Raw genomic sequence first — 23,714 nt, forward strand, 5'->3', positions numbered from 1 at the left:
TTGCCGAATTGGAAGCCAATGTAGATCAGTCACCATAGAGGGCGATGGGTGAATGGGACTCGGTGCCAAGTTAGAATAAGGACAGCAGAGCTTTGGATGAACTCAAATTTATGAAGAGTGCAACGTGGGAGACCGGTAATGGCATGCAGATCTGGTTGCACAACTTAGAAATTAAACTCCTGACTGCACTGAATCCAAGATAATGTGAGAATGGCTCCAAGCAGGCAATCTCACACAATGGTTAAGACACACTCACTTGCCACATGGAACTGGGATAACACTGCTTCCTCAAAGCCAAGACCCTTGGCTCCTTTTGCTGGACAGCAGGAAAAAATAGGGAAGAACATGGAATTACAGTTCAGTCGAGTAGGCTGGATTGGAGGTTCTGAGGCACATGGAACAGCCGGTCTACTGAGGAGACCAGGTAAAGGAGAGGTGGACTATGGTTGACCCTTGGATGCCAGCACAAGTAACACTACCTGCAAGCCAGCATCTTCTTGAATGCAAAATTCCTTCAGAAGATTGCGTGCTTAATTTAGAGATTGCTGCTGCCTTTCAGCAAAACATTCACTTTATCTTCCCATTTCCGCAGTTTGTTAAACACTTACTGCTCGGTGCCTGACCCACATACCCAGGCTGCTTCAGATCAACCAGGCTTAAGTAGAAGCAACAATAGGGTAGAAGTAGTAGTTTGCTGGGGTTTTAATTGTGGAATTGAAATGTTTCATCCCAGTGCAGTTACATGGATGCATTCTTTATTATTGTGTCTGTATTCGAAGGACGTAGCCTTCAGCACTGACACTTAACCAGGTTCTACTCAGTTTTATGTCATTCCTTAAGGCTGCAATCTACAGTTGGTCACATAGAATGATACAGCATAGAAGGTCATTCTACTCATTGTCTCTCTTTGGTAGTGCTATCTAATTATCTCACTTCACCTGCTCTTGCCCCACTGCCCTGCAATTTTCTCTCCTAGAATTATTTATCTAATTTTCTTTTGAAAGTTATTATTGAATCAGCTTCGACCACCCTTTCAGACAGTGCATTCCAGATCATAACAACTCGCTGTGGAACAAAATGCTTTTCATCTACCCTTTGGTTCTTGCCAATTGTTTTAAATCTGTGTTCTCTGGTTACTGGCCCATCTCCTAATGGAAACAGTTTCTCCTTAATCATTCTATGAAAAGCTCTCAAACAACTCTCAAATGTTGCAAGAGTCTTTTTTCTTCCAGCTCCTTTCCCAGCTCTCCTGAAGGCTCAGACGGTGGCTGGGATACGACTTCATTGTTCTGGCAGCTCGATAGTACTTTGTTCAAGTTGTCACTCTTTTCATATATTAACCTATGAGTGGGAGTCATAACCAAAAGTGGACTTCATCCGACACCCACACAAGCCGCTGTTCCAGCAAGAGTCCCTGGGCACCCCTGTCTGAAGTCTTCACTCCCTACCACCTACTTCCTCTACTCGCCAACTGGTTATCCAACATTAAGTCTTGGAGGAATCAAACCTTCTTCCATTTCCTAATGCAGACAAACTCAAACCATCCTCTTCAGTTCCTGATGGCCTCTATCTGACTTCACTTATTGTCACCTCAAGCTAAGTGTGTCTGCATGGAAGCCTGGCTTCCACCAGCATTGATGTCTACAAATCTGTCATCCATCCATCTATTATCTCTTCCCCCACTACTTTCCAAGCTTTAATACATTCTGCTATCTCCTCAAGACTTGATCTATCCAATACTCTTCAAGTTACCCTCCCTCAAACTGAAACACATTCAGGACACCACTGTCTCTGGCCTCAACTATTCAAAGGCCCACACTTCCATAACCCTGACCTCACCTGTCTCCCTGTGTAACTTTGTTCTTTCTTTCAGATACTTCTTCAGCCTTCCACAACTCACCCCTGTGATCTACATCTGCCCTCGAGCCCTGCACACATCTTTCTCTGCTCTGACACTGGTCCTCATGGGCGCTCTTTCAGCCACCATCCTCCTGCCTATCCACAACAATCCCCCTCAACTCTTCCTCCATTTCAGCTTTGAGAAACTACAACGAGACTTGAGTCTTCAAGACCTCTTTCGGCTCTGTCCTCTAAATCCATGCCACTTGTTCTATCCCCAGTGTCTTATTTTCACTCTACTCTCTTTAAAACTCTGTGAGATGTTTTTCTAACATTTGGGTTGCAGTGTAAATACAAGTTATAGTATTTATTAACCCACCTGGGGTGTTAATAGCAGTGGTATAATTAGCCTTAGAAACACCAAATGAGATGGGGGAAGAATAGCCATGGAGGCACAACTATCCCATCATTCACAGCATACTGAAAGCTCCATTTTACACAATGGGGCTGTCGGCATCATATCTACTACTTCTTCATGCTTTGCAAATGAATGTCTGGAACTATCCACTCCCTAACATTGTCTTTGTCTTCACTCCCTACATCCGAGACCACAATCTTCCTTTGATTTTATTGATAATGTTTTGGTCAATGCTTATCTGTGCCATCCTCTCACATTCCTCCTAAGTTGCAGTTATGCATTTTTCTTTCTTTCTACATCCTCACTATTTGATTATCATATTTCATCACACAGCTTTCTGTTCACTCCTTCAGAAACCTCATTACCTTAGAGCTCCCTTAATTCTTGCAATCTTCAGGGTCTTAAAACTCATCCTTGGAGACTACTCAAAGCTTGTTTGTCATTTACATTGGCTTCTCTGGGACTCTTCTCATTCCTGGTGATGTCCTGAGCTACAAATCTTGGCCACTTAACAAACCTTCCCAATCACTAGCAACCTGCAATTGAAAATTACCTTGCCACTCTCAGGAGTTTTTTCTAAGAAGTGAAATTGTCTGTTGACAACTCTCTCATGAAGCAATCTATGTTACAAATGAAGGAAGCCAACTGAATTTTTCTGATGGGTGGAAATTTTAGCAACTTGGTTTAAAGCCTCACTGCTGAGTGTCTCTTGCAGAACCTCGATCCCTGTCCACCAGCTCTTCATGGTTGCATAGGTGGTCAGCCATTTTCCCCCATACTATCATGCTCGTCACACATGGAGCTCTTGTGAGAGATTGATTAGAATGCAACAAAATACATCAACTCCTGGTGTCACTGGTTGTGGAATGTCTTGGGGAGATACATTAGTGTCTGCCTTTGGTGCATCAACACTAGCTTGCATTTATATAACATCTTTATTATAACAAAGTATCCCAAGGCACTTCACAGGAGCATTATCAAATAAAATGTAATGCCAAACCACATAAGGTGATCAAGTAGCTAAAAACTCGATCAAAGTAGGTTCAAGAAGCGTCTTAAAGGAGGAGAACGCAGTAGAGAGGCAGCGAGGTTTAGTGAGGGGGGTAATTCCTGAGCTAAAGGCCTTGACAGCTGAAGACACAGCCACCAATAGGGCACCGGTAAAAACTGGGAATGCCAGAATTGGAGCAGTGCAGAGATCTCAAACAACTGTAAGGACTGGATGAAGTTGCAGAGATTAGGAGTTGTGAGGTCATGGAGGGATCTGAAAACAAGGCCGAGATTTTTAAAACAGAGGTGTTGCTGGATCTGGAGCTAACTTAAGCCAGCAAGTATCCTCGATGTAAGCATGAGCAACCAATAGAAGCTTATACTGTACTGGCTGTTAGAGCTCAGTTCTGGAATAGCTGACAAAGAGGAAGCTGGATGAATGGGAGGAAGAAATAAAGACTTGCATTGATGAAGCACCTTATTACCTTAAAAATAAATCAAAATACTCCAGAAATTTGGGTCTTACCAGAGGAAATTGACTTTTATGATTGACACAAGAAAATTCCTGGAGCAGAGTTGTCAACTCCATTTGGAAATATCCTTGGAGGTTTCATCACATGACCTCACACTTCCAACCATCTGCCTGACACTCCCACTATTGGTCAGCCAACATGTCCAAATCACGCCTTCTCATACCAAGTGTAAAGCGAACAGACTTTGTTACTTGATTGGATGATTATTGACTGTCAATCAAACAAAATTGATTCTCCTACAACAGTGGCTAAATTGCAAAATGTACTTCATTGGCTTTAAAGCGCCTTGGAAGGTCCTGAGGTTGTGAAAGGCGCTGTATTAATAAAAGCCTTTTCTCAACTGATCAAAGAATATGAAAACATAAAATTTTATTTGATGCCCCTTATTATTTTTCTCCTAGGTCACTCGCAGCAGCATCCTGGAGATTAATTATTAATCCCTGGAAAACTCCAGCCCAATCCTGGAGGGCGGACATCCAAAACCTGGAGTGAGTCCCAATCTGTCCAGTACAGTCTGCCTGACAACAATTGAAAATGGAAAAAGTTGAGAATAAAGACGACCTCACCATATTTGCAGTGATAGTCTTGACCAGTGGGAAGAAGAAGTATCAGTCAGGACAGCACTTTCCTCAGACTGCTACGTATATTAGCTCGATTACCAGTTGGTCGGTCTGGCAAATATACAGGGCTGTCAGCTCATTGGCATTTTACACAGAATTGTATGGAGGTTTACAGCACAGAACTGGTCTATGCTGGTGTTTATCGTCCGCCCACTCCTCTTCATCTAACTCCATCAGCAGAACTTCTATTCCTTTCTCCCTCATTTCATTATCCAGCTCCTCTTTAAATGTGTCTATGCTATTTCCTTCAATGTGGTGGCAAGATTCACATTCTAACCACTCTCTAGGTAAAGAAATCTCTCCAGGATTCCCTCCTGGATTTATTAGTGACTATCTTATATTAGTGACCCATGGTTCTGATCTCACCGACAATTGGAAATATCTTTTCTACATTTAGCATTCTGAACTCCTACATAATTTCAAAGACTTCTAGCAGATCACCCCTCAGTCAATCTTCACTTTTCGAGGAAAAGAGCCAGTTCGGTATTTCCTGATAATTGTAACCTCCTCTGCGCACAAACTCCTTCCACCTTGCGGCAAGGAAACCCAGCCCTACAACCAGTGAATTTTCAAACAGGGAAACAGTAAGTACCTCCATCATATACCATGACTGGTATAAACAGAGCAATCAGTCGCAAACTAGCAGAATAGCAGCAAACTAAGGTCTTCATTTTGTTTTACCGTAGTGGTTTGATGTATCTGTGAATCAGCTGACAGCCATTTGCACATAGAAATGTGAGGCAGATTGAAGAACAGAAGGACCTGCTGATCATCAGCGTGTGCTGCTATAAGAAGAAGCTATTATTTTTCCGTATGCCCACGACCTCTACCACCTAGAAGGACAAGGGCAGCAGACATACCACCACCACCACCAAGTTCCTCCCCAAGCCGCACACCATCCTGACTTGGAACTATATTGCTGTTTCTTCACTGTCGCTATCAAAATCCTGGAACTCCCTTTCTGAGAGTACAGTGGGAGTACCAACACCACATGGCAGGGGTCCAAGAAGGAAACTCAACACAACCTTCTCAAAGGCAACTAGGGATGGGCAGCAAATGCTGGCCTTGCCAGCGAGGCCCACATCCCGTGAATGAATAAACAAGCCACACAACCAGTGAGCATAAAGGTGAAGTTCCTGCCAAACCATGGCCAAGAGAATTTTTGTTTTTCCATGGCCAGAATTTTACGTTGAATGAGAGGGCATGCACTCGACTCAAAATCATGCGAAATAGGGCAAGGAGACATTGGGCGCGCTTCCCGACATCTTCACGTTCGCGCACAACATTACAGTCAGCGGGCGTGCATGGGAATCGGAAATCGACAATTAAATAGGCGGTTAAGCCCATTTAGAAACAGATTGATCCTAATTTCACATTGCCCGCGCTATTTAACACTCGTCGAACAGGCAACAGGGACAGGCGGCCAATCCGTTTCTTGTCATTTTTCATCTAAAGGCAGGGTAAAGGCAGACCAGAGCATTGGCTGTGTGAGCTGTTAGGAGTTCTGGTGAGAGTTTGCTGCTCTTTAGTGCTGGGATTTCATACCTTTTCCTGTGGTTTCTGCTGAAGTATTTGCTTTGTTAGCTTTGTTTTGAGGACTCTTGTGTTTTGTCAACTCTCTTGGAGGATCTCTGCCAAGTGCCCCTTTCAGTGCATGAGACAGTGCCATCTGCATCTCAACAGATGGATATTGTTTACTCCACTGGTGGCATGTCCTCTAAAGAGGAAGAGAGGAGCAGAAGGGAGAGGAGGTCAGGTGTCCGCAGGCAGCGTCCCAGGGAGAGTCCCGTGGGAGCAGAGGCACAGGCACAGCGGGTGCAGGGCCAGCAGGGAGAGCAAGGCGGAAGGGACCACAGAAGATGCCACTATCCTGCTGCCAGAGTGTACAGGCAGTGATCCAGCTACCTCAACATTTCTGAGGTCCAATGCCACAGGAGGCTTCACCTCTCTAGGGACACCATTACATCCAAATGCCAGATGATTGGGCCGCCAACTGTGTGGATGAGCAGCCAATGCCAGTAGTTCTGAAAGTCACAGTAGCGCTCAATTTTTTTACATCTGGATCTTTCCAGGGGTGAGAGGGGGATCTGTGTCCCAATCAGCTGTCCACAGTTGTGTAAAGTTGGTCACTGACGTTCTCTTCGGATAGGCCACGACCTTCATTCATTACCAGACAGATGAAGCCAGCCAGGCTGAGCAAACCAGACAGACTGAGCAAGGCAGACAGACTGAGCAAGGCAGACAGACTGAGCAAGCCAGAGGCTTCGCAGCAATTGCTGGGTTCGTCCACATCCAGGTTGCCATAGACTGCGCTGATGCAGCCATCAAGGCACCAGCGGGTCAGCCAGGTGCCTTTGTGAACAGGAAGGGATTCCACTCCATGAGCGTGCAGACAGTGTGTGACCACAAGACCCAGATTCTGCAAGTCTGTGCAAGGTACCCTGGCAGCTCCCATGATGCACACATCCTCCGACACTCCCAGGTGCCGAGGCTGTTCGTGGCTCCAACTCAGCTGGATGGTTGGCTGCTGGGTGACAAAGGGTATCTGTTGAAAAGGTGGCTCATGGCACCACTCCGGCACCCAAGGACCGAGGCGGAAGAGAGGTACAATGGGAGTCATGCCTCTATAAGGGCGGTGGTTAAGAGGACCATTGGGCTGCTGAAGATGAGGTTCTGTTCCCTGGACCGATCAGGGGGAGCACTGCACTATCCTTCAGAGCACACGTCGCTTATAGTGTTGTACGCTGCACTCTGCACAATCTGGCACTAGCAAGGGGTGGGGTGTCCACTGGAGGATCAGGATAGTGAGGCAGCTCCACAGGCCTCAGAGGATGACTCTACTGATGGATCTGATGAGGAGCCTGGGCAGGCACAGGGTGAGGACATGGAGGCAGACTTGAGGAACCTTCAGGGAGGCAGGGACGCCAGGGAGGCCTTGATTCAATGCACCATCAGCTAGGCTGCCAAGGCATGGCTTTGATCTCATGGCAAGGGCGCTGCCTCCTTAGCACACATTTCTGAAGAGGCAATCTCGTGACCCCAGTGTCACCTCACAGCCTCTGTAACAAAGTTTGCTGCCCCCTGCCGTCTACCATAAGGCACTGATGAGCCCTGCACCTATGGAAAACATGAAGGACGCTCTAAATTTATATCTTTTCCAGAGTTGCAAAAAAGCAACATAACATAATTTTGTTGCTATTGTCACACAAAAACAACGCATAACACTGATGAAGTGAAAGAACGTCACCCGTGAAAACCCCATCCTGTGCTCATGGTGCCTTAAACTTACGCTTGCAAGTGCTGTGTTTTGGTGCCCCAACAACCCCCCCCTGCTCACTGGCAGTGACATTGGCAGATTGCTGACCCTGCTGTCGTGTAGGCTCTGATGACCTTGGCTGTCACCCTGTGGCAGGCTCTGCCTGGGAGGATGCAGCCATCAACATGGCCAGGCACTCCTCAATCGTTGTGGCCTCAGATGTCATGGTCACTGGCAGAGGGGTGCAGCAGCTGTCGCTCTCATCCAGAGCGCCATGAGAGCAGCCCACAGAGACGACAGGCAGCTTGTCCACCAGCGCAAGATACGTCTGGTCCTCCCTGCTCACCACTGATGGACAGGCACCTAGCAGAGAGACTAGGTGCCTCATCCATCTCTCACACTGGCAGTGACCTCCTCAGCTCACTACCAGTTTGTGGGCTTGCAGGTCCGAGCACGACCCCAGGAACCCCTAGTTGTGTTCCTGGAGCTGCCTCTCGATGAGAATCGCCACTGTCTCAATAGAAGAGGCTGTGCGTTTGGTGCTCAGGGTCAATGCAGCGCTCACGCTCCTCATGGACTCCTCCATGACAGAGACCATAGCACACAGACCCTCAGGTATCAATGCCTGACCTTCCTGCACATCCCACTGACATCCAGCATCTGCTGCCTGACAGACGACTCCAGAGGCTCATCATTTGCCTCGGACTCAGCATTGTGCTGGTATCCAACAGTCCTCCGACAGCTGGCGCCCTGGGCATTCTCTGCCTCCGCCAGCTCCTCATGCAAGTGTGCCGTGCCCTCCCAACAGTGCACTACCATCTGAGCCAATGAACTATTGCCCACCAACCTGTATCTGCACTGGTGCCTGGTAGTGAGAGAGGGTGTGGCGCTGATGGATCTGTCTGCCGCTTCTCCTCAGGTGTCAAGGGAGGGTCCTCAGGGTCCCAGCAGCCTTTAGGGGGTGGCTCATCTGAGGGAGGAAGGGAATATGTCAGTATTATCAATCATCACATAGTCAATGTGCATGATAAGCAGACAGGTGAGACTATGGACAACTGCATAATGGTGGCATCATGATTGCTGGATCACTGGGGACTCTTGCTTAGAAGTCCTCATTTGAGGTGAGACGACCCTACGTTGTTTGTACTCTCCGCTAGTCTCACATCTGCTCACTGGACTTTTACCTTCCTCCAACATCCCTGCCTCTCCGTGACCTGAGGACCTTGCTCCTCACTGGCACTCTAGCTTGAGGATGTCCACCTTAAATTTGGTCAATATGAGCAGCTTGGCCAAACTACCACCCGTTCGTCTGCGCTCCACAGCATTATGGCTTCTCTTCTCCTGTTTGGAAACAAAGTGCATTCATTAGTCCACCCTCTATCTTCAACACCATACCAGCCTCACCACCCACTGTGCCCCACCACCACTCCCCCCCAACTCTGGAGGACCAGGTTGAGGAGCCCGTCCAATTTGCACACCCCACCTGGCAAATACTGCCTCCATTAGGGTGCACTAGCACTCGTCCGAGAACCGGAGTGGGGTAGAGTGCCCCCCGGCATTGCCTTGTCCAGTGGGTGCTGAGGCCATAACTCCTGCTGCTGCTATGTTTAAATGCTCCGCCAGGTCCCACTGGACCCAGCGCCCACCACGCTTCCAGCCCTGCTGCCAGCATATCGCCAATTGGCCAGCCAGCATGGAATTGTGTTTGGGGTCTCATCGCGGCCGGAAGTGGAAATCGCGGCCGCTTGCAGGCCCGCTAATCAAGCGCACCCAACAAGCGCTAAATTCAGGCCCATCATTTTAACCCCTCATCTTACCTTTTGGAATAGGGTAAATGTCTCCAGAGCTGAACACCCTCTGATAACCCATCCGGAAGAGTCAATATCCACACTGTGTCTGCACATCGTCCGAGATCAAACGGGAGTATGAAGTCGGGGGGAAAACACCACTGCTCCTTTTCTCATCTGTTGTTGATGTACACACACTTCCAAATGGATAATGTTAATAAGGTGATCATTTATTGCCCATCCCTGGTTGCTCATGAGGTTGTGGTGTTAGATCCTTTTCTTGAATCGCTGCAATTGTGCAATGAAGGTGTTTCCACAACACTGTTCGGCAGGGAGTTGTGAGATTTTGACCCAGTGACTACGATTGATAGCAATGGGGAGTTGGAACACTGGACAACGTTCACTCTATCCTCCTACTGTGTTCTCAAACAGCAAATGAGAGATCAAATCTCAGTCCCTTGCGGGTCTGTATGATACAGTGACTGTTGAACCACCAAAGTTAGTCCTGCAGTGACAAATTTAATGAACACAGGGAAAGAAGCAGGCCATTCAGCCCCTTGAGCCTACTTCATCATTCAGTTCGATCATGACTGATTAGTATTTAGCTTCATTTCCCTTAATGTAATTACCTTAAAAAAAAGTCAGTTGATCTGTTTTTGACATTCTGAATTGACCCACTACATCCACAGACTTTTGGGGAGAGAACTCCAGATTTCCCCTCGCATTTGTATCAAGAAGTGCTTCAGGTAAATATTTTCATTTCAAATAATGCATTGCAAAGTATGATGTGACACCTGTACGATTTACAAGATGCACACATCTTTGCACTTTATTAGTCAATATAAGGAACAATCAAGACTCATAGAAATAGTCCTTCAATTTACATTAGTCCAAATTGCTGAAGTAAACACCTACTTTTGGGCTTAAATAACAGGACATGACAGAATTAAGGAGTTAAAACTTGACCAGGCACAGAAGAAAGAGCCATTTTACATCAACACGTTAATCAACTGCAAAGTGCTACACAGTCAAGTTCTTCATAGTTCTAGACATTGCCCAGTACAGATGACTGTTGTGTTCTGAGAACATGAAGATCCGTCAGAATGCCATAACTAATGTCCCACCTATTGTAACAATAACAATTGCATTTATATAGTGTCTTTAACATGATAAAATATCCCAATTTGCTTCAAATGAGCATTATTAAAAAAAACTTGACACTAAGCTACATTAGTAGACAGGATAAATTACCAAAAGTTTAGTCAAAAAGATAAATTTTGAGGACCATCCTAAAAGAGGAGGTGTAGAGAGACAAAGAGATTTAGGCAGGTAATTACAGAGATTAGTGTCTAGGCAGCTAAAGGCATGGCCACCAATGGCACACCAATTAAAATAGAGGATGAACAAGATGCCAGAATTGAAGAAGCACAGGGATATCAGAGGTTGCAGTAGGTTACAGAGATAGGGAAAGGCAAGGCAATGGAGTGATTTGAAGAAAAGAATGAGAATTTTAAAATTGAGCATTGCCTGATGGGAGCCAATGTCAGTGAGCACAGCAGTGATGGCTGAACGGGACTTAATTAAAGTTAGGATGCAGGCAGCAAGAGTTGTAGATGATCTCAAGTTTATGGAAAGTAGAAGATGGAAGACTGGCCAGGAGAGTGCGAGAATAGTCAAGTCTAGAGAATGTTAGAATAGTCAAGTCTAGAAATATCTAAGGCATGAATGAAGAATTCAGTCGCTGTTGAGCTGAACAGTAAAAATTGGGTGATGTTTTGTCGGTGGAGGTAATCGGTCTTGATAATGGAATGGATATTTGGTCAGAAACTCACTTTGGGGTCAAATACAATGGTACAAATGGTCTGGTTCAGCCTCAAGCAGTTGCTGAGAGAACATAAGGTGGTAATAAATCAGATCGAGCCTAAACCGTATGGCCCTTCGAGCCTTCTCCGCCATTTAATAAGATTGTGGCTGATTTTCAATCTCGATTCCTTTTTCCTGCCCGATTCTCAAATCTCACAATTTCCTTAGCATCCAAAAATGTATCAACCTCAGCCGTGAATACATTCAATTCAGCAGGTTCCTGAATGTCGACTGAAAAATTTCAGTTGGCAGCGGGACCTTGCCCTTAGTTGGCCCCTTATGGCCACCCACCACCTATGTGTCACCATGCATGCCCCCCCCCACCATCTCAAAGCAGCCTGTTCCAAAATAGCCCAGAGGCAGAAACGCACCGGCAAACCAGCACACTGATAGGTTAGCAGGAAATTGCCAGCCGGCCCACCTTCAGTCCATCTCTGCAGCCAGATGAAAATTCAGCCAACGTTTCAGGTTGATGACCATCAGCAGGCAACTGTATCCTATAGGTATGGGTACCAAAACTATACATTGTACTCCAGTGTGTCTCACAAAGCCCTCTATAATTGCACTAAGACTTACTCACTCTTGTACTCCAACCCCCTGCAATGCAAACCAACATACCATTTACCATTTAATTGTTTGTTGTATCTGTTTACTTTCTGTGTTGCTTGTACGAAGGACACCCAAATCCCTGCAAACACCAACATTCAATTGTTTCTCAAACTAAATAATGCTCTGTTTTCCTCTTCTTCCTACCAAAGTGAGTAACCTCACATTTTGTCACATTATACATCATCTGTCACCTTCTGGCCTACCTTTTTAAACCTATCTATCCCCTTTGTTGATACTTTGTTTCTCCTCACAGCTTATTTTCCCACGTTGCTTTGTGTCATCAGCAAACTTGGATACGTTACACTCAACTATGTCCTTGATATAGATTGTAAGCAGCTAAGGCCCCAGCACTGATCTTGCAACACCCGACAAGTAACAGCCTGCCAACCTGAAAATGATCTATTTATTCGTGTTCCCTGTTTTCTGTCTGTTCACAAATCCTCAATCATGCTAACATTACCTGCAATCTGAAGAGCACTAATGTTGCGCTCATTTGTGGCAGGATATTGAATGACTTTTGAAAATCCAAATATACTACATCTACTGGTTCCCTTTATCTATTCTGTCAAGCACAACTTCCCTTTCGTAAAACCATGTTGACTCTGCCTGGTCATATTATGATTTTCTAAGTGCCGTTACCACTTTGTTTATAATGGATTCTGGAATTTTCCTGAAGAATGAGGTCAGGCTAACTGGCCTGTAGTTCCGTTATCTCTCTCTCTCAGGATCTTGAATAACAGTATTACATTTGCTAACTTCCAATCCACCGGGACTGTTCCAGAATCAAGACAAGTTTGGAAAATCATAACAGTGCACCCAATATTGCAGCAGCTACCCCTTTTTTTTTAGAACCCTAGGACGTAGGACATGAGGCTCAGGGAATTTGATGGCTTTTAGTCCCATTAATTTCTCAAAGTATTTAATATTCGTAAAGAAAAAATACTGAAGTTCCTCACTCTCAATAAAGCCTTGGTTCCCTGCAATTTCTACTATGTATTTTGTATTTTCTACTATGAAGACAGACAAAATATTTGTTTAACATCTCTGCCATTTCCTTATTCCCCATTATAATTTCTCCAATAACAAACTTTAAGGGACCCAAGCTTACTTTTATTACTCTTGTCCTTTTTACATACTTATAAGTGGAATCAGTGACTAGAGAATAAAGTTTATGGCAGGGGCAAAAGAAAATAGCTTTGGTTTTCCAAATATTATGCTGGAGGAAATTTCTATTCATCTGGTGCTAGATATCGGACAAGCAGTCTAAGAACTTATAGATTGTAGAAGGGTCAACAGAGGTGTTGGTGGGATAGAGATGGCTATGGTCCATGTACATGTGGAACCTTAAATTGTGATTTTGGATTAAGTTGTCAAGGGGCAGCATGCAGATGAGAAATAGGAGGGGGCCAAGGATAGATCCTTGGGAGACACCAGAGGGAATGTGTGAAGTCAGGAAGAGAAGCCATTTCAGCTGATTCTCTGGCTTACGATTAGATCAAAAAGAATGGAACCTGGTGAGAGCAGTCTCACATAGCTGGACAGCAGTGGAGAGGTGTTGGAGGAAGATGGCATGGTCAATTATGTAAAAAGCTGCAGACAGGTCAAGAAGGATGAGGAGGGATAGTGTACTTTTGTCACAATCACATAGGGTGTAATTTGTGACTTTGATAAGAGCCATTTTGTACTGTCTCAGGGTAGAGGTTCAAGCATGGAGTTCCAGGAAAGATGGAAGGCAACAACACATTCAAGGATTTTGGAGAGGAAAAGGTGGAGATGGGGAGGTATTGCAAAGGGTGAAGTGTCAAAGGGAACAAGGTCAGATACAGCACTGTGAGATGCAGAGTAAAATTCCCTCAGCACTGTCTCAACAATTTGCCCCAATGTAGAACAGCAATACAGTAACAACACTCCTACAGACAGATATCCCTGAAAGACCTAATGAGTGGCCATGTTGCTCTCTGTAGTACTGAGCCCTACAGCGCAGGAAGACCAGGTTTGATGTACAGTCTCCACCCGTTACATCTTCTTGAAATCAGAGTTCCTGCCAGCACTACCTGATCAATGTTTATCATTCAACCAACATCATTAAAAACAGATTATCTGATCATTGTTCCATTGCTGTTTACAAGACTGTGCAGAAATTGGCTGCTGTATTTCCTACTGCACAACAATAACTATTATTTAAAAGTACTTAATTGGTAAAGTGCTTTGGGTTATCCTAAGCTTAAGAAAGGCACTATACAAATCCAAGTTTCTTCCTTTTAGAAAGGAGGGTGACAACTGTACTGAATGCATTGCCAACTTGCACAGCCATGGATTCCGTTCTATTCCTGGGATAAGAAACCACAATTGGAGTTAGTTTAGGGCCTGGCATTAGATTTAGGACCATCTCAACATTTGGAGTTCATTGCAACACACAGCGCAGAGTGGGTTTGGTCTCTCTCCTCTTGTCACATTGGAGCCTGTCCAAACAACATGAAAGTCAATTCCACTGAGCACACTGAGGCAAGAAGCAGTGAAATCCCTTCTGCTGACAGTATTATCTGCCCTGATCCCTTAAACACCCCCAAGGCCCTTCTGGTTTCTGTGCATTCAAGCCTTATGTGCTTTCCTCACATTGCTCTCATCTGCCAACCGTTGTCTTCCACACTAGCATCAGTGGCATCACATGCCTGCGCTCTGGAATGGTCTTCGCAATGAAAGGTTGGCGCCCTGAAATGATGGCTCTGTTTTACTCTCCACAGATTCTGCCAGAGCTGCTGAGTATTTCCAACATTTTCTGTTTTGTTTCCAATTTCCAGCATTCACAGTATTTTGCTTTTGTTTGGATCCTACAGCCTTGGTTCAGTTATAGCACTCTCGTCTCTGAGTCAGAAGGTTATTGATTCAAACCCTATGCTCCAGAGTTGAGCACATAATCCAGGTTGACACTCCACTGCAATACTGAGGGATTACTGCACTATCAGAGGTGCTGTCTTTCAGAAGAGTTGTTAAAATCCTCTCAGGTGGATGTAAAAGATCCCAAGGCACTATTCAAAGAGAAGGGGAGCTTGGGCCAATATTTATCTCTCAACTAACATCAGCAACAAGAGTTTAATAAGATCATTTTTATTGCTGTTTGTGGGACCTTGTTGGGCACAAATGTGACTACACTTCCAAAGCAATTCATTGGCTGTAAAGCATTTTGGAATCTTTTGAAGTCATAAAAGTCATGAAGTCTGGTGAGTGTTCAATGCAAGGGAGGAGGAATCTGTATTTATGGGAGGATGTGTCTGCTCCATGAGAGTTAATGTTTACAAGAGGGTCCAAGCGCATGCTAATATTTACGGAGGGTCCCTGTGAGTGTATTAATAGCTCCAGGGGCTTTGTTTCTGCATGTTAGTGTTTACTGGGGGCCCCTGTAAAGATGCTGTTGTTTACAAGATGTCCCTATGAGGGTGTTAATGTTTACAGAGGGCCCCTGCGAGGGTGTTCATGTTTACAGGGGCCCTGTGATGCTGTTAATATTTACAGAGGAGAATGCCTTTGAGTATGTTAATTTTTAAAGAGAAGATTCCCTGTGAGAATTGTTACCGATTATCCCTGGGAGCAGGTTAATACTTAGAGAAGGGTGTTACTATTTACAGGGGGTCTCTGTAGGAGTCTTAATATTTCAAATGGATCCTGTGAGTGTGTTAATATTTAAAGGTGGTCCCTATGAGCGTTATGATATTTCAGGGCTCCCACAAGCTTGATAGCATTTACAGATGGTCTTGGCAAGTGTGGTAATAGTTACAGAGGGTGCATGTGAGCATGTTAATATTTACAGAGGGTCCCTGTGAGTGTATTAATATTTACAGAGAGTCCCTGTGTGCATATTAATATTTACAGAAGTGGGTCTCAGTGAACCTGTTAATATTTACTGAGAAGTTTCTCCATGAACATGGTAATATCTACGGAGGTGGGGGTCTCCGTGAACATGTTAACATTTACAAAATGTCATTGTGAATGTATTAATATTTGCAGGGAGTACCCACAGAGTAAAGTTTGAAAAAAACCTCTCGAGGAGCCTTGATGACAGTTGAAGTTTGCACTATTGTACGTGACTGAGATTAAACCATTTGTAGGTAAATACAAAAGGATTTTGTGTTTGACCATAGCATTCATTGGAATTTTGGTTCAGCTAACCCAAGCTCTTTCTGGGGATAAGCTCCATTTAATTCCATTCACCTCTTTCCACAACATGTCCAAAGTTCTACACCACCATGTACAAAAACCACAATGTTTAAAGTGAGTTTACCAATGCAAGGGAAAGAGGAATCTGTGTCACAGCGAACAAACCAATAATCAGTGGCAATAAAATGATAGTGCCATTACAGTGAATACGTGAACACTTAAAAAAAAATACAATCGTCAATCGAATTTACAAGTATAAGGGTTCAAACTCAGCGAGGTTTTATCTGTTCCGCTAACAAGGAGGTGGTTGTCTCCGCAATCGTAATTACCGTAGTTTCATCCAAACATTATCATTTACAGACAATAATTGAATATCATGCACCACACTTGATCTGCGAAGAAACAACTACCTGGAAATGCACAGCACCCTGCTGGAAAAGAGAAAGATTTGGACCAATATGTGGGGACAACTGCAGTAATAAATCACAGGAAAACATCACTGAAATAAAGGAAACCCCCATCTCGAAATAAAGAATCCAGATCTCTAAGATTGAGACCAGCATCGACATCACGGTACATTCAGCCGACAGGGGGCGGTAGGTGAAGGTTTCAGAGAGGAGACAATTATTTCCAAACCCAGATAGTTTCTCTACACTGCCTGTGTCCTTCGCTCTCCCACTGTAATGAAATTCGCTTCCAACAAACTGCTGGTTTTTACAACAACTTGAAAGCAGAGCAGATTCTTTTTTTTTGCTGAAAATAACACAGCGGGATAACAACCATTAACACTGGGCTTTGCAACAGAGAAAAAAAAAACAGAATTTCTAACAGAGTTGCTCTGCTTCCACAGTCCCCTTTAAGACATTCCTTTGTCTCCTGGTGTTTAATCCAAGCCCCGCTATCACCAGGAAATCCTTCCAACTATTCACCCGTAAATCAATGGGACTTTCACACGCACGCAAAGTTTCCTCACTTCTTATTCGCCCCAGTGAATCAGTTCTGAGAAATTAATCATTTCAGCATTTTCCTCTCGTTTTCCTTGTTTTTATATAACGAGAAGTGGATTCGCGTGAAATACTAATTCACTCTTGCACCAAAATATAAAGGGGGGGGGGGTTATCAGTGAGCTGACATTTGCTGATTTTTGTATGTTTTTTTTGTTACAAGCCCATTAGACTGGGAATGCAATCCAATCGGGTCCAGCCTGCCAGAGTCTCGACCCCCCACCCCCCCCCTCAACAATAAGAAGGCTCCCTGTGAAATGTTCAGTGATCACTTGAACCCAGTGAAGTCTCTCTTCGGTTTCCGCACGCCAACAAGAGCCAGTCTCCTGCACAGTATCTGGAAGCTGACCACCCCCATCCCTTCACAATGACCACCCCCCACCCCCCCCTCCTCACCTCACCCCACGCCACACAAGCCTTCCATCCTCAACCTAAGCAGCTGATTACAATGACAACAAGAATATAACAGAGGTGCCTGTGTGTGTTAATTTCAAGTCTTACCTTGGTACATCGGGGCCATCGGTGCAATGCTGTGTGCTATGCATGGCAGGATACAAAGCCAGTTGCTCCTCTCCTTGCTAAACACGGTGTAGATCTGCCATATTGTGCTGGATTAATTTGGACTGTAAGTCCCTGGCTGCATCACCGTTCCGATTCATCCAGGGAGAGAGAGGGGGAGAGAGAGAGAGAGAGAGACACTGGGGGCGAAAAAAACTCTTGCAAAATCGGTCATTGAACGCTCTTCTTTCAGGCAAGGTTCTCTCTCCCTCTCCCTCCCTCTCTCCCCCCCTCCAAAGTACAAGACACCAGAGACCCTGCAAGAATCCAGTTCGAGTCCTACATACGGATCTGCTACTTGGTGTCTCGGTATTATTTTTTTCTACAAAATTTAGCCAAATTGCGATCCTTTTTTTTCACCTTCTGGACAACATGTCTGTGGGGTTTCTGCAAACTTACGAGCAGAAACCAGAAAGCCGGAGAGACATCAACTGCCTATGCAGTCGATCTCTCCCGAAAATAAACCCTTTAGGAGCGAGCTGAGCAACTTTGCTTTCCAACCCCCCCTCAATTAATTCTCTTTGCATTGAGTTTTGGATCGCGTCCTTTTTTTTGGGTGGTGGGGGGAGAGGGAGGAAGTACAGAAGGTGTTGGGTTGTGATCACTGCGGTGGATGAGGGGGACCGAATCGATGTCTCCAGGAAAGAAACTGAAGGGTATTCATTCCTGCACCGTTCTTCTTTCGACTGCTCCAGGCTGAAGCCGAATGTGACGCAAAGAGAGATACAACAAATGGAAATGGGGATGAGCCGGAGATGGAGTGATGCGTGCCTATCCAAATTGAACACTTTAACTCTTTGCTTTCTGGGCTATGAAAAGGCACAATTTCACTTTATTTATTAAAGTAAATAAATGCATTTAATCCCTCAGCCAACATCTGAAAACAAATTATCTGGTCATCATCACATTGTGTTGTAGGAGTTTGCTGTGCGCAAATTGGCTGATGCATTTCCTACAGGACAACAGTGACTTAGCTTCCAAAGTCAATAGTTTGCTATAAAATGCTTTGGGACATGCTGAGGTTTTGAAAAGCTCTATATAATGTTAAGTTCTTGCCTTTGTTTTTTTTCTAATTGCCTGTGTGTGTGTGTGTGTGTATGTAAGTACAATATGTTGTGCTTTTTTTATTCGTCCTTTGTCTTTGGGCATCACTTAACAAGGCCAGCATTTATTGCCCACCTCTAGTTGCCCTTGGGAAGGGGGGTCGTGAGCCACCTTCTTGAACTGCTGCAGTCCATGTAGTAGAAATGCTCCCGCCGTCAAAGTTACAGAATTTTTTAATCTAGGCACAATGAAGGAACAGCGATCAATCTATGGCAAGATCAGAATGTTTGACATGGAGGCAAACCTGCTGGTGATGGTATTCACCTGAGCTTGCTGCCCATGTCCTTCCAGATGGTTTGGAAGGTGCCTTTCTTGGTGCGTGAGATTTCTTCCATCTTTATTGAAAGGCCATTGTCATTACGCCTCTCAAAGTGACCAATTGTTTAGTCATCTGTCCTATTGTCTCCTTTGGCATTGTCAATTTTTGTCTGATTATTCTCCTGTGAAGCGCCCAAGATATTTTAATAAGTTAACTGTGCTATATTAATGCTAGCTATTATCTTCAGACGAGGTTACTGGTTTGTGAAAGTAGTTGCATGGCAGGTCACATAACATCCATACTTGGAGGGATGTTGCTATTCCTTCATTATTAGTGGGTCAAATTTCTGGAATTCTTTTGCTGATACTATTGTTGGAGTACCTTTAATACATAGACTGCAGAGGTTCAGGAAGACAGCCCTCCACCAGCTAATCAAGGGCAACCAGGAATAGACAATAAATACTGGCATTGGGATGCAGTGGCATAGTGGTATTGCCACTAAACTATTCCACATACTCAGGGTAATGCTCTGGGGACCTGAGTCTGGATCCCACCACAGCAGATGGTGAATTCAATAAAAATCTGGAGTTAAAAGTCTGATGATGACCAAGAAACCATTGCCGATTGTCATAAAATCCTATCTGGTTCACTAATTCCCTTTAGGGAAGGAAATTTGCCATCCGTACTTGGTCTGGCCTACATGTGACTCCAGACAAACAGCAATGTGGTTGACTCTCAAATGCCCTCTGAATGGGGGCAATTAAGGATATGCAATATTAGCCAGTGATGCCCACATGCCATGAATTAATAATAAAAAAAGAAATAGCAAAGGAAAGGAGTCACTGACGGCAGGCTATTTTAGACTTAGTAATGTATACTGACACAGGATTAATTAATTACCTCATAGTAATGGATCATCCAGACAAGAATGACTATAACACGGTAGAGTTTCACATTCAGTTTGAGGGTGAGAAATGTGGGTCTAAAACTAGTGTCTTAAACTTAAAGGAAATTGCAGGAGCAAAAATACAGAGTTGGCTAGACTGGGAAGGTAGGTTAAAAGGTAAAAAGCAGTGACAGACATAAGGAGATATTTCATAACTCTTAACAAAGATATATTCCATAGCAAAGAAAGACATGAAAGGGATGCACCAAAGACACAAAAATCTTCCCAAGGATAGTAGAAAATCTAGAGTCAGAGAGGAGGGAGGAAACTAAAACAATCAAGATCACTAGAGAAAAAGTAATGGGAAAACTAATGGGACTAAAGGCTGACAAGTCCCCTGGACCTGATGGCCTGCATCCAAGAAATTTAAAGGAAGTGGCTGCAGAGATAGTGAATCCATTGATTATAAATTCCCTAGATAGTGGAAAGGTCTGAGTAGATTGGGAAACTACAATTGTAATACTTCTGTTCATGAAAGGAGGGAGACAGAAAGCAGAAAACTGTAGACCAGTTAGCATAATATATGTTATTGCGAAAATACTAAAAGAAAGATATTCCATTATTAAGGAAATAGTAGCAGGAAATTTAGAAAACCATAATACAATCAGGCAGAATCAGCATGGTTTTGTGAAAGGGAAATTATGTTTGATAAATTTATTAGGATCCTTTGAGGATGTAACAAGCATGGTGAATAAAGGCGTACTAGTAGATGTGGTGTATTTGGATTTCTAAAAGGTATTCCATAAGATACCACATAAAAGGTTATGAGCTACACAAGTAAAGAGCTCATGGTGTTGGGGGTGATGTATTAGCATGGATAGAAGATTGGCTAACTAACAGGAAACAGAGGGTCAGGTTAAATGGGTCGTTTTCAACTTGGCAAACTGTAACTGGTGGAGTGCCGCAAGTATCAGGCTAGGGTCTCAATTATTTACAATCTATATCAATAGCTTGGATGAAGGGAATGACTGTATTGTAGCCAAATTTGCTGATGATACAAAAGTATCACTGCAAGTCGTGAGGAGGATTCAATGAATCAGCAAAGGGATACAGATACGTTAAGTGAGTGGGCAAAAATCTGGCAGATGGAGTAAAAGTGGGAAAATGTGAGGTTTTCCACTTTGGCGAGAAGAACAGAAAAGCAGAATTTTATTTAAATGGAGAAAGACTGCAGAATGCTACAGTACAGAGGAACCGGGTGTCCTTGTACATGATTCACAAAACATCAACATGTAGGTACAGCAAGTAATTAGGAAGGCAAATGGAATGTTGGTTTTTATTGCAAGACAGATGGAGCATAAAGGAGAGAAGTCTTGCTACAACTATATAGGGCATTGGTGAGACCAAACCTAGAATACTGTGTCAAAAATGAAAATAGCTGGACAAACTCAGCAGGTCTGACAGCATTTGCGGAGAGGAATACAGTTAACGTTTCGAGTCCGTATGACTCTTCATCAGAACTGAGGAAAAATAGAAATGAGGTGAAATATAAGCTGGTTGAGGGGGGTGGGACAGGTAGAGTTGGATATAGGGCCAGTGATAGGTGGAGGCAAAGAAGAGATTGCGAAAGATGTCATAGACAAAAGGACAAAGGGGTGTTGACGGTGGTGATATTAGCTAAGAAATGTGCTAATGGTGACATTAAGGGTAGAAAGCAGGATGAGCAAGTAACAGATAGCCCTAGTGGGGGTGGGGTGGAAGGAAGGGATCGAAATAGGCTAAAAGGTGGAGGTGAAACAATGGATGGGAATACATTTTAAAATAATGGAAATAGGTGGGAAAAGAAAAATATATTTTAAAAATATAAATAATTAGAAAAAGGGGGATCAGAAAGGGGGTGGGGATGGAGGAGAGAGTTCATGATCTGAAGTCGTTGAACTCAATATTAAGTCCAGCAGGCTGTAAAGTGCCTAGTTGGAAGATGAGTTGCTGTTCCTCCAGTTTACGTTGAGCTTCACTGGAACATTGCAGCAGGCCAAGGACGGACATGTGGGCATGAGAGCAGGGTGGAATGTTGAAATGGCAAGCAACAGGGAGGTCTGGGTCATGCTTGCGGACAGACCGAAGGTATTCCACAAAGTGGTCACCCAGTCTGCGTTTGGTCTTTCCAATGTAGAGGAGACCACATTGGGAGCAGTGAACGCAGTAGACTAAATTGAGGGAAGTGCAAGTGAAATGCTGCTTCACTTGAAAGGAGTGTTTGGGCCCTTGGATGGTGAGGAGGGGGGAAGTAAAGGGGCAGGTGTTGCACCTTCTGTGGTTGCATGGGAAGGTGCCGTGGGAGGGGGTTGAAGTGTAGGGGGTGATGGAAGAGTGGACCAGGGTGTCCCGCAGGGATCGTTCTCTCCGGGACACCCTGGTCCACTCCTCCATCACCTCCTAGCTGATTGGGCCTCATACTCATACTCATTGGAGTTTGGGAGAATGAGGGGTGGTTTTATTGAAACATATAAGATTCCAAGGGGCCTTTGACAGGATAGACACTGAGGGAATGTTTCCCCTTGTGAGGGAATCTAGAACAAGGGGCACAGTTTAAAAATAAGAGTTTTCCCATTTAAGATTTAAGACTGAGATGAGGAGGAATTTCTTCTCAAAGAATCCCTAGTCTTTAGAATTCTCTTCCTCAGAGAGCAGTGGAGGCTGGTTCAGTGAATATATTCAAGGCTGAGTTAGACAAATTTTTGATCTACAAGGGAGTCAAGGGTTATGGTGGGCGGGGGGGAACAGGGGGGTGCAGGCAGGAAAGTGGAGTTAAGACCATGGTCAGATTAGCCATGATCCTCTTGAATGGCAAAGCAAAGGGACCGAATGGCCTACTCCTGCTCCTGTTTCTTATGATATGATCATTATGACAATGCTGTTTTGTCCTCCAATGGTGATTGTCTAGATTGACATATGAGGAATGGCATCTTTGGTGGGCTTCTGAAAGCTGTTCGGCATCTCTGGAACCATACCCCAGTATCACTGCCTTCATAAAGGGAGAAAATTTGCAGAAAAGCAGCATTCTATTTTTACTCATTCAATATTCAATTTTTCTTTGTTTTTAATTCTGCTAATTTGCTTCTCTCTTTTGTTGTCCCCTGAAAGCATTGATTCCTTCTAATGTTACAATTCCATGGTCACTGGTTACCTTATGATACTTTAGCCGAGTGGTTATTATTCATGTGTGAGCATCAGCAGTGAATCCCTGCAGAATGTTCGAACATTGAGCTTAATCTAATCTGCCTCCTCGTGTCTACAGACATGCATTTCCCATCAAACAATTGGATAGTGATCAGGAACAGGGACCTTGATTGATCATCCCTTCCCTAACCCAAGCGTATAGAGACAATTCTCCCACTCCCCATTGCTGATCATCTAAAACAGCAAGACCAGGACAAACTTGAGACCTTCCTAATATGTAGCTGTCTTAAGCAGCTGATCCATTAGGGAGCTGAGTATTCTATTTATCTTCCTTATTTGAGAAGCAACAATGCAGCACTGAAGGAGTACTGCACTATTGGTAGTGCCATCTTTCAGATGAGACATTAATCCAGGGCCCTCTCTGTCCTCTCAGATGGGCTTAAGATGTACCATGGCACTATTTCAAAGAAAAGTAGGTGAGCTCTCCCCATGCCCTGGCCAACATTTATCCCTCAATCAACATCCTTGAACAAAACCGATGATTCATTGTCTCATTGCTATTTGTGGGAATTTGCCATGTGCTAAATGATCACCTCATTTTCTACATTACAACAGTGAAAACGCTTCAAAAATATTTCAAAGACTGGAAA

The 23,714-nt window shown here is 44.2% G+C and overlaps 1 protein-coding gene across 6 annotated transcripts in view; it reads right to left on the reverse strand.

The window, feature by feature from the left end:
• The window catches only part of hipk2 (homeodomain interacting protein kinase 2), a 276,241-nt gene extending 257,920 nt beyond the window's left edge, over positions 1–18,321 (reverse strand). For all 6 annotated transcript variants that reach the window (XM_078568525.1, XM_078568524.1, XM_078568523.1 and 3 more), the window contains exon 1: positions 17,576–18,321. In XM_078568525.1, coding sequence (XP_078424651.1) covers positions 17,576–17,619 — 44 coding nt within the window. In that variant the 5' untranslated portion in view covers positions 17,620–18,321. The remainder of the gene's footprint in view (positions 1–17,575) is intronic.
• Between the last annotated feature and the right edge of the window lie 5,393 nt (positions 18,322–23,714).

The sequence above is a fragment of the Cetorhinus maximus genome, chromosome 22, assembly GCF_964194155.1.
Source record: "Cetorhinus maximus chromosome 22, sCetMax3.hap1.1, whole genome shotgun sequence".
In the NCBI taxonomy this organism is placed as follows: domain Eukaryota; kingdom Metazoa; phylum Chordata; class Chondrichthyes; order Lamniformes; family Cetorhinidae; genus Cetorhinus; species Cetorhinus maximus.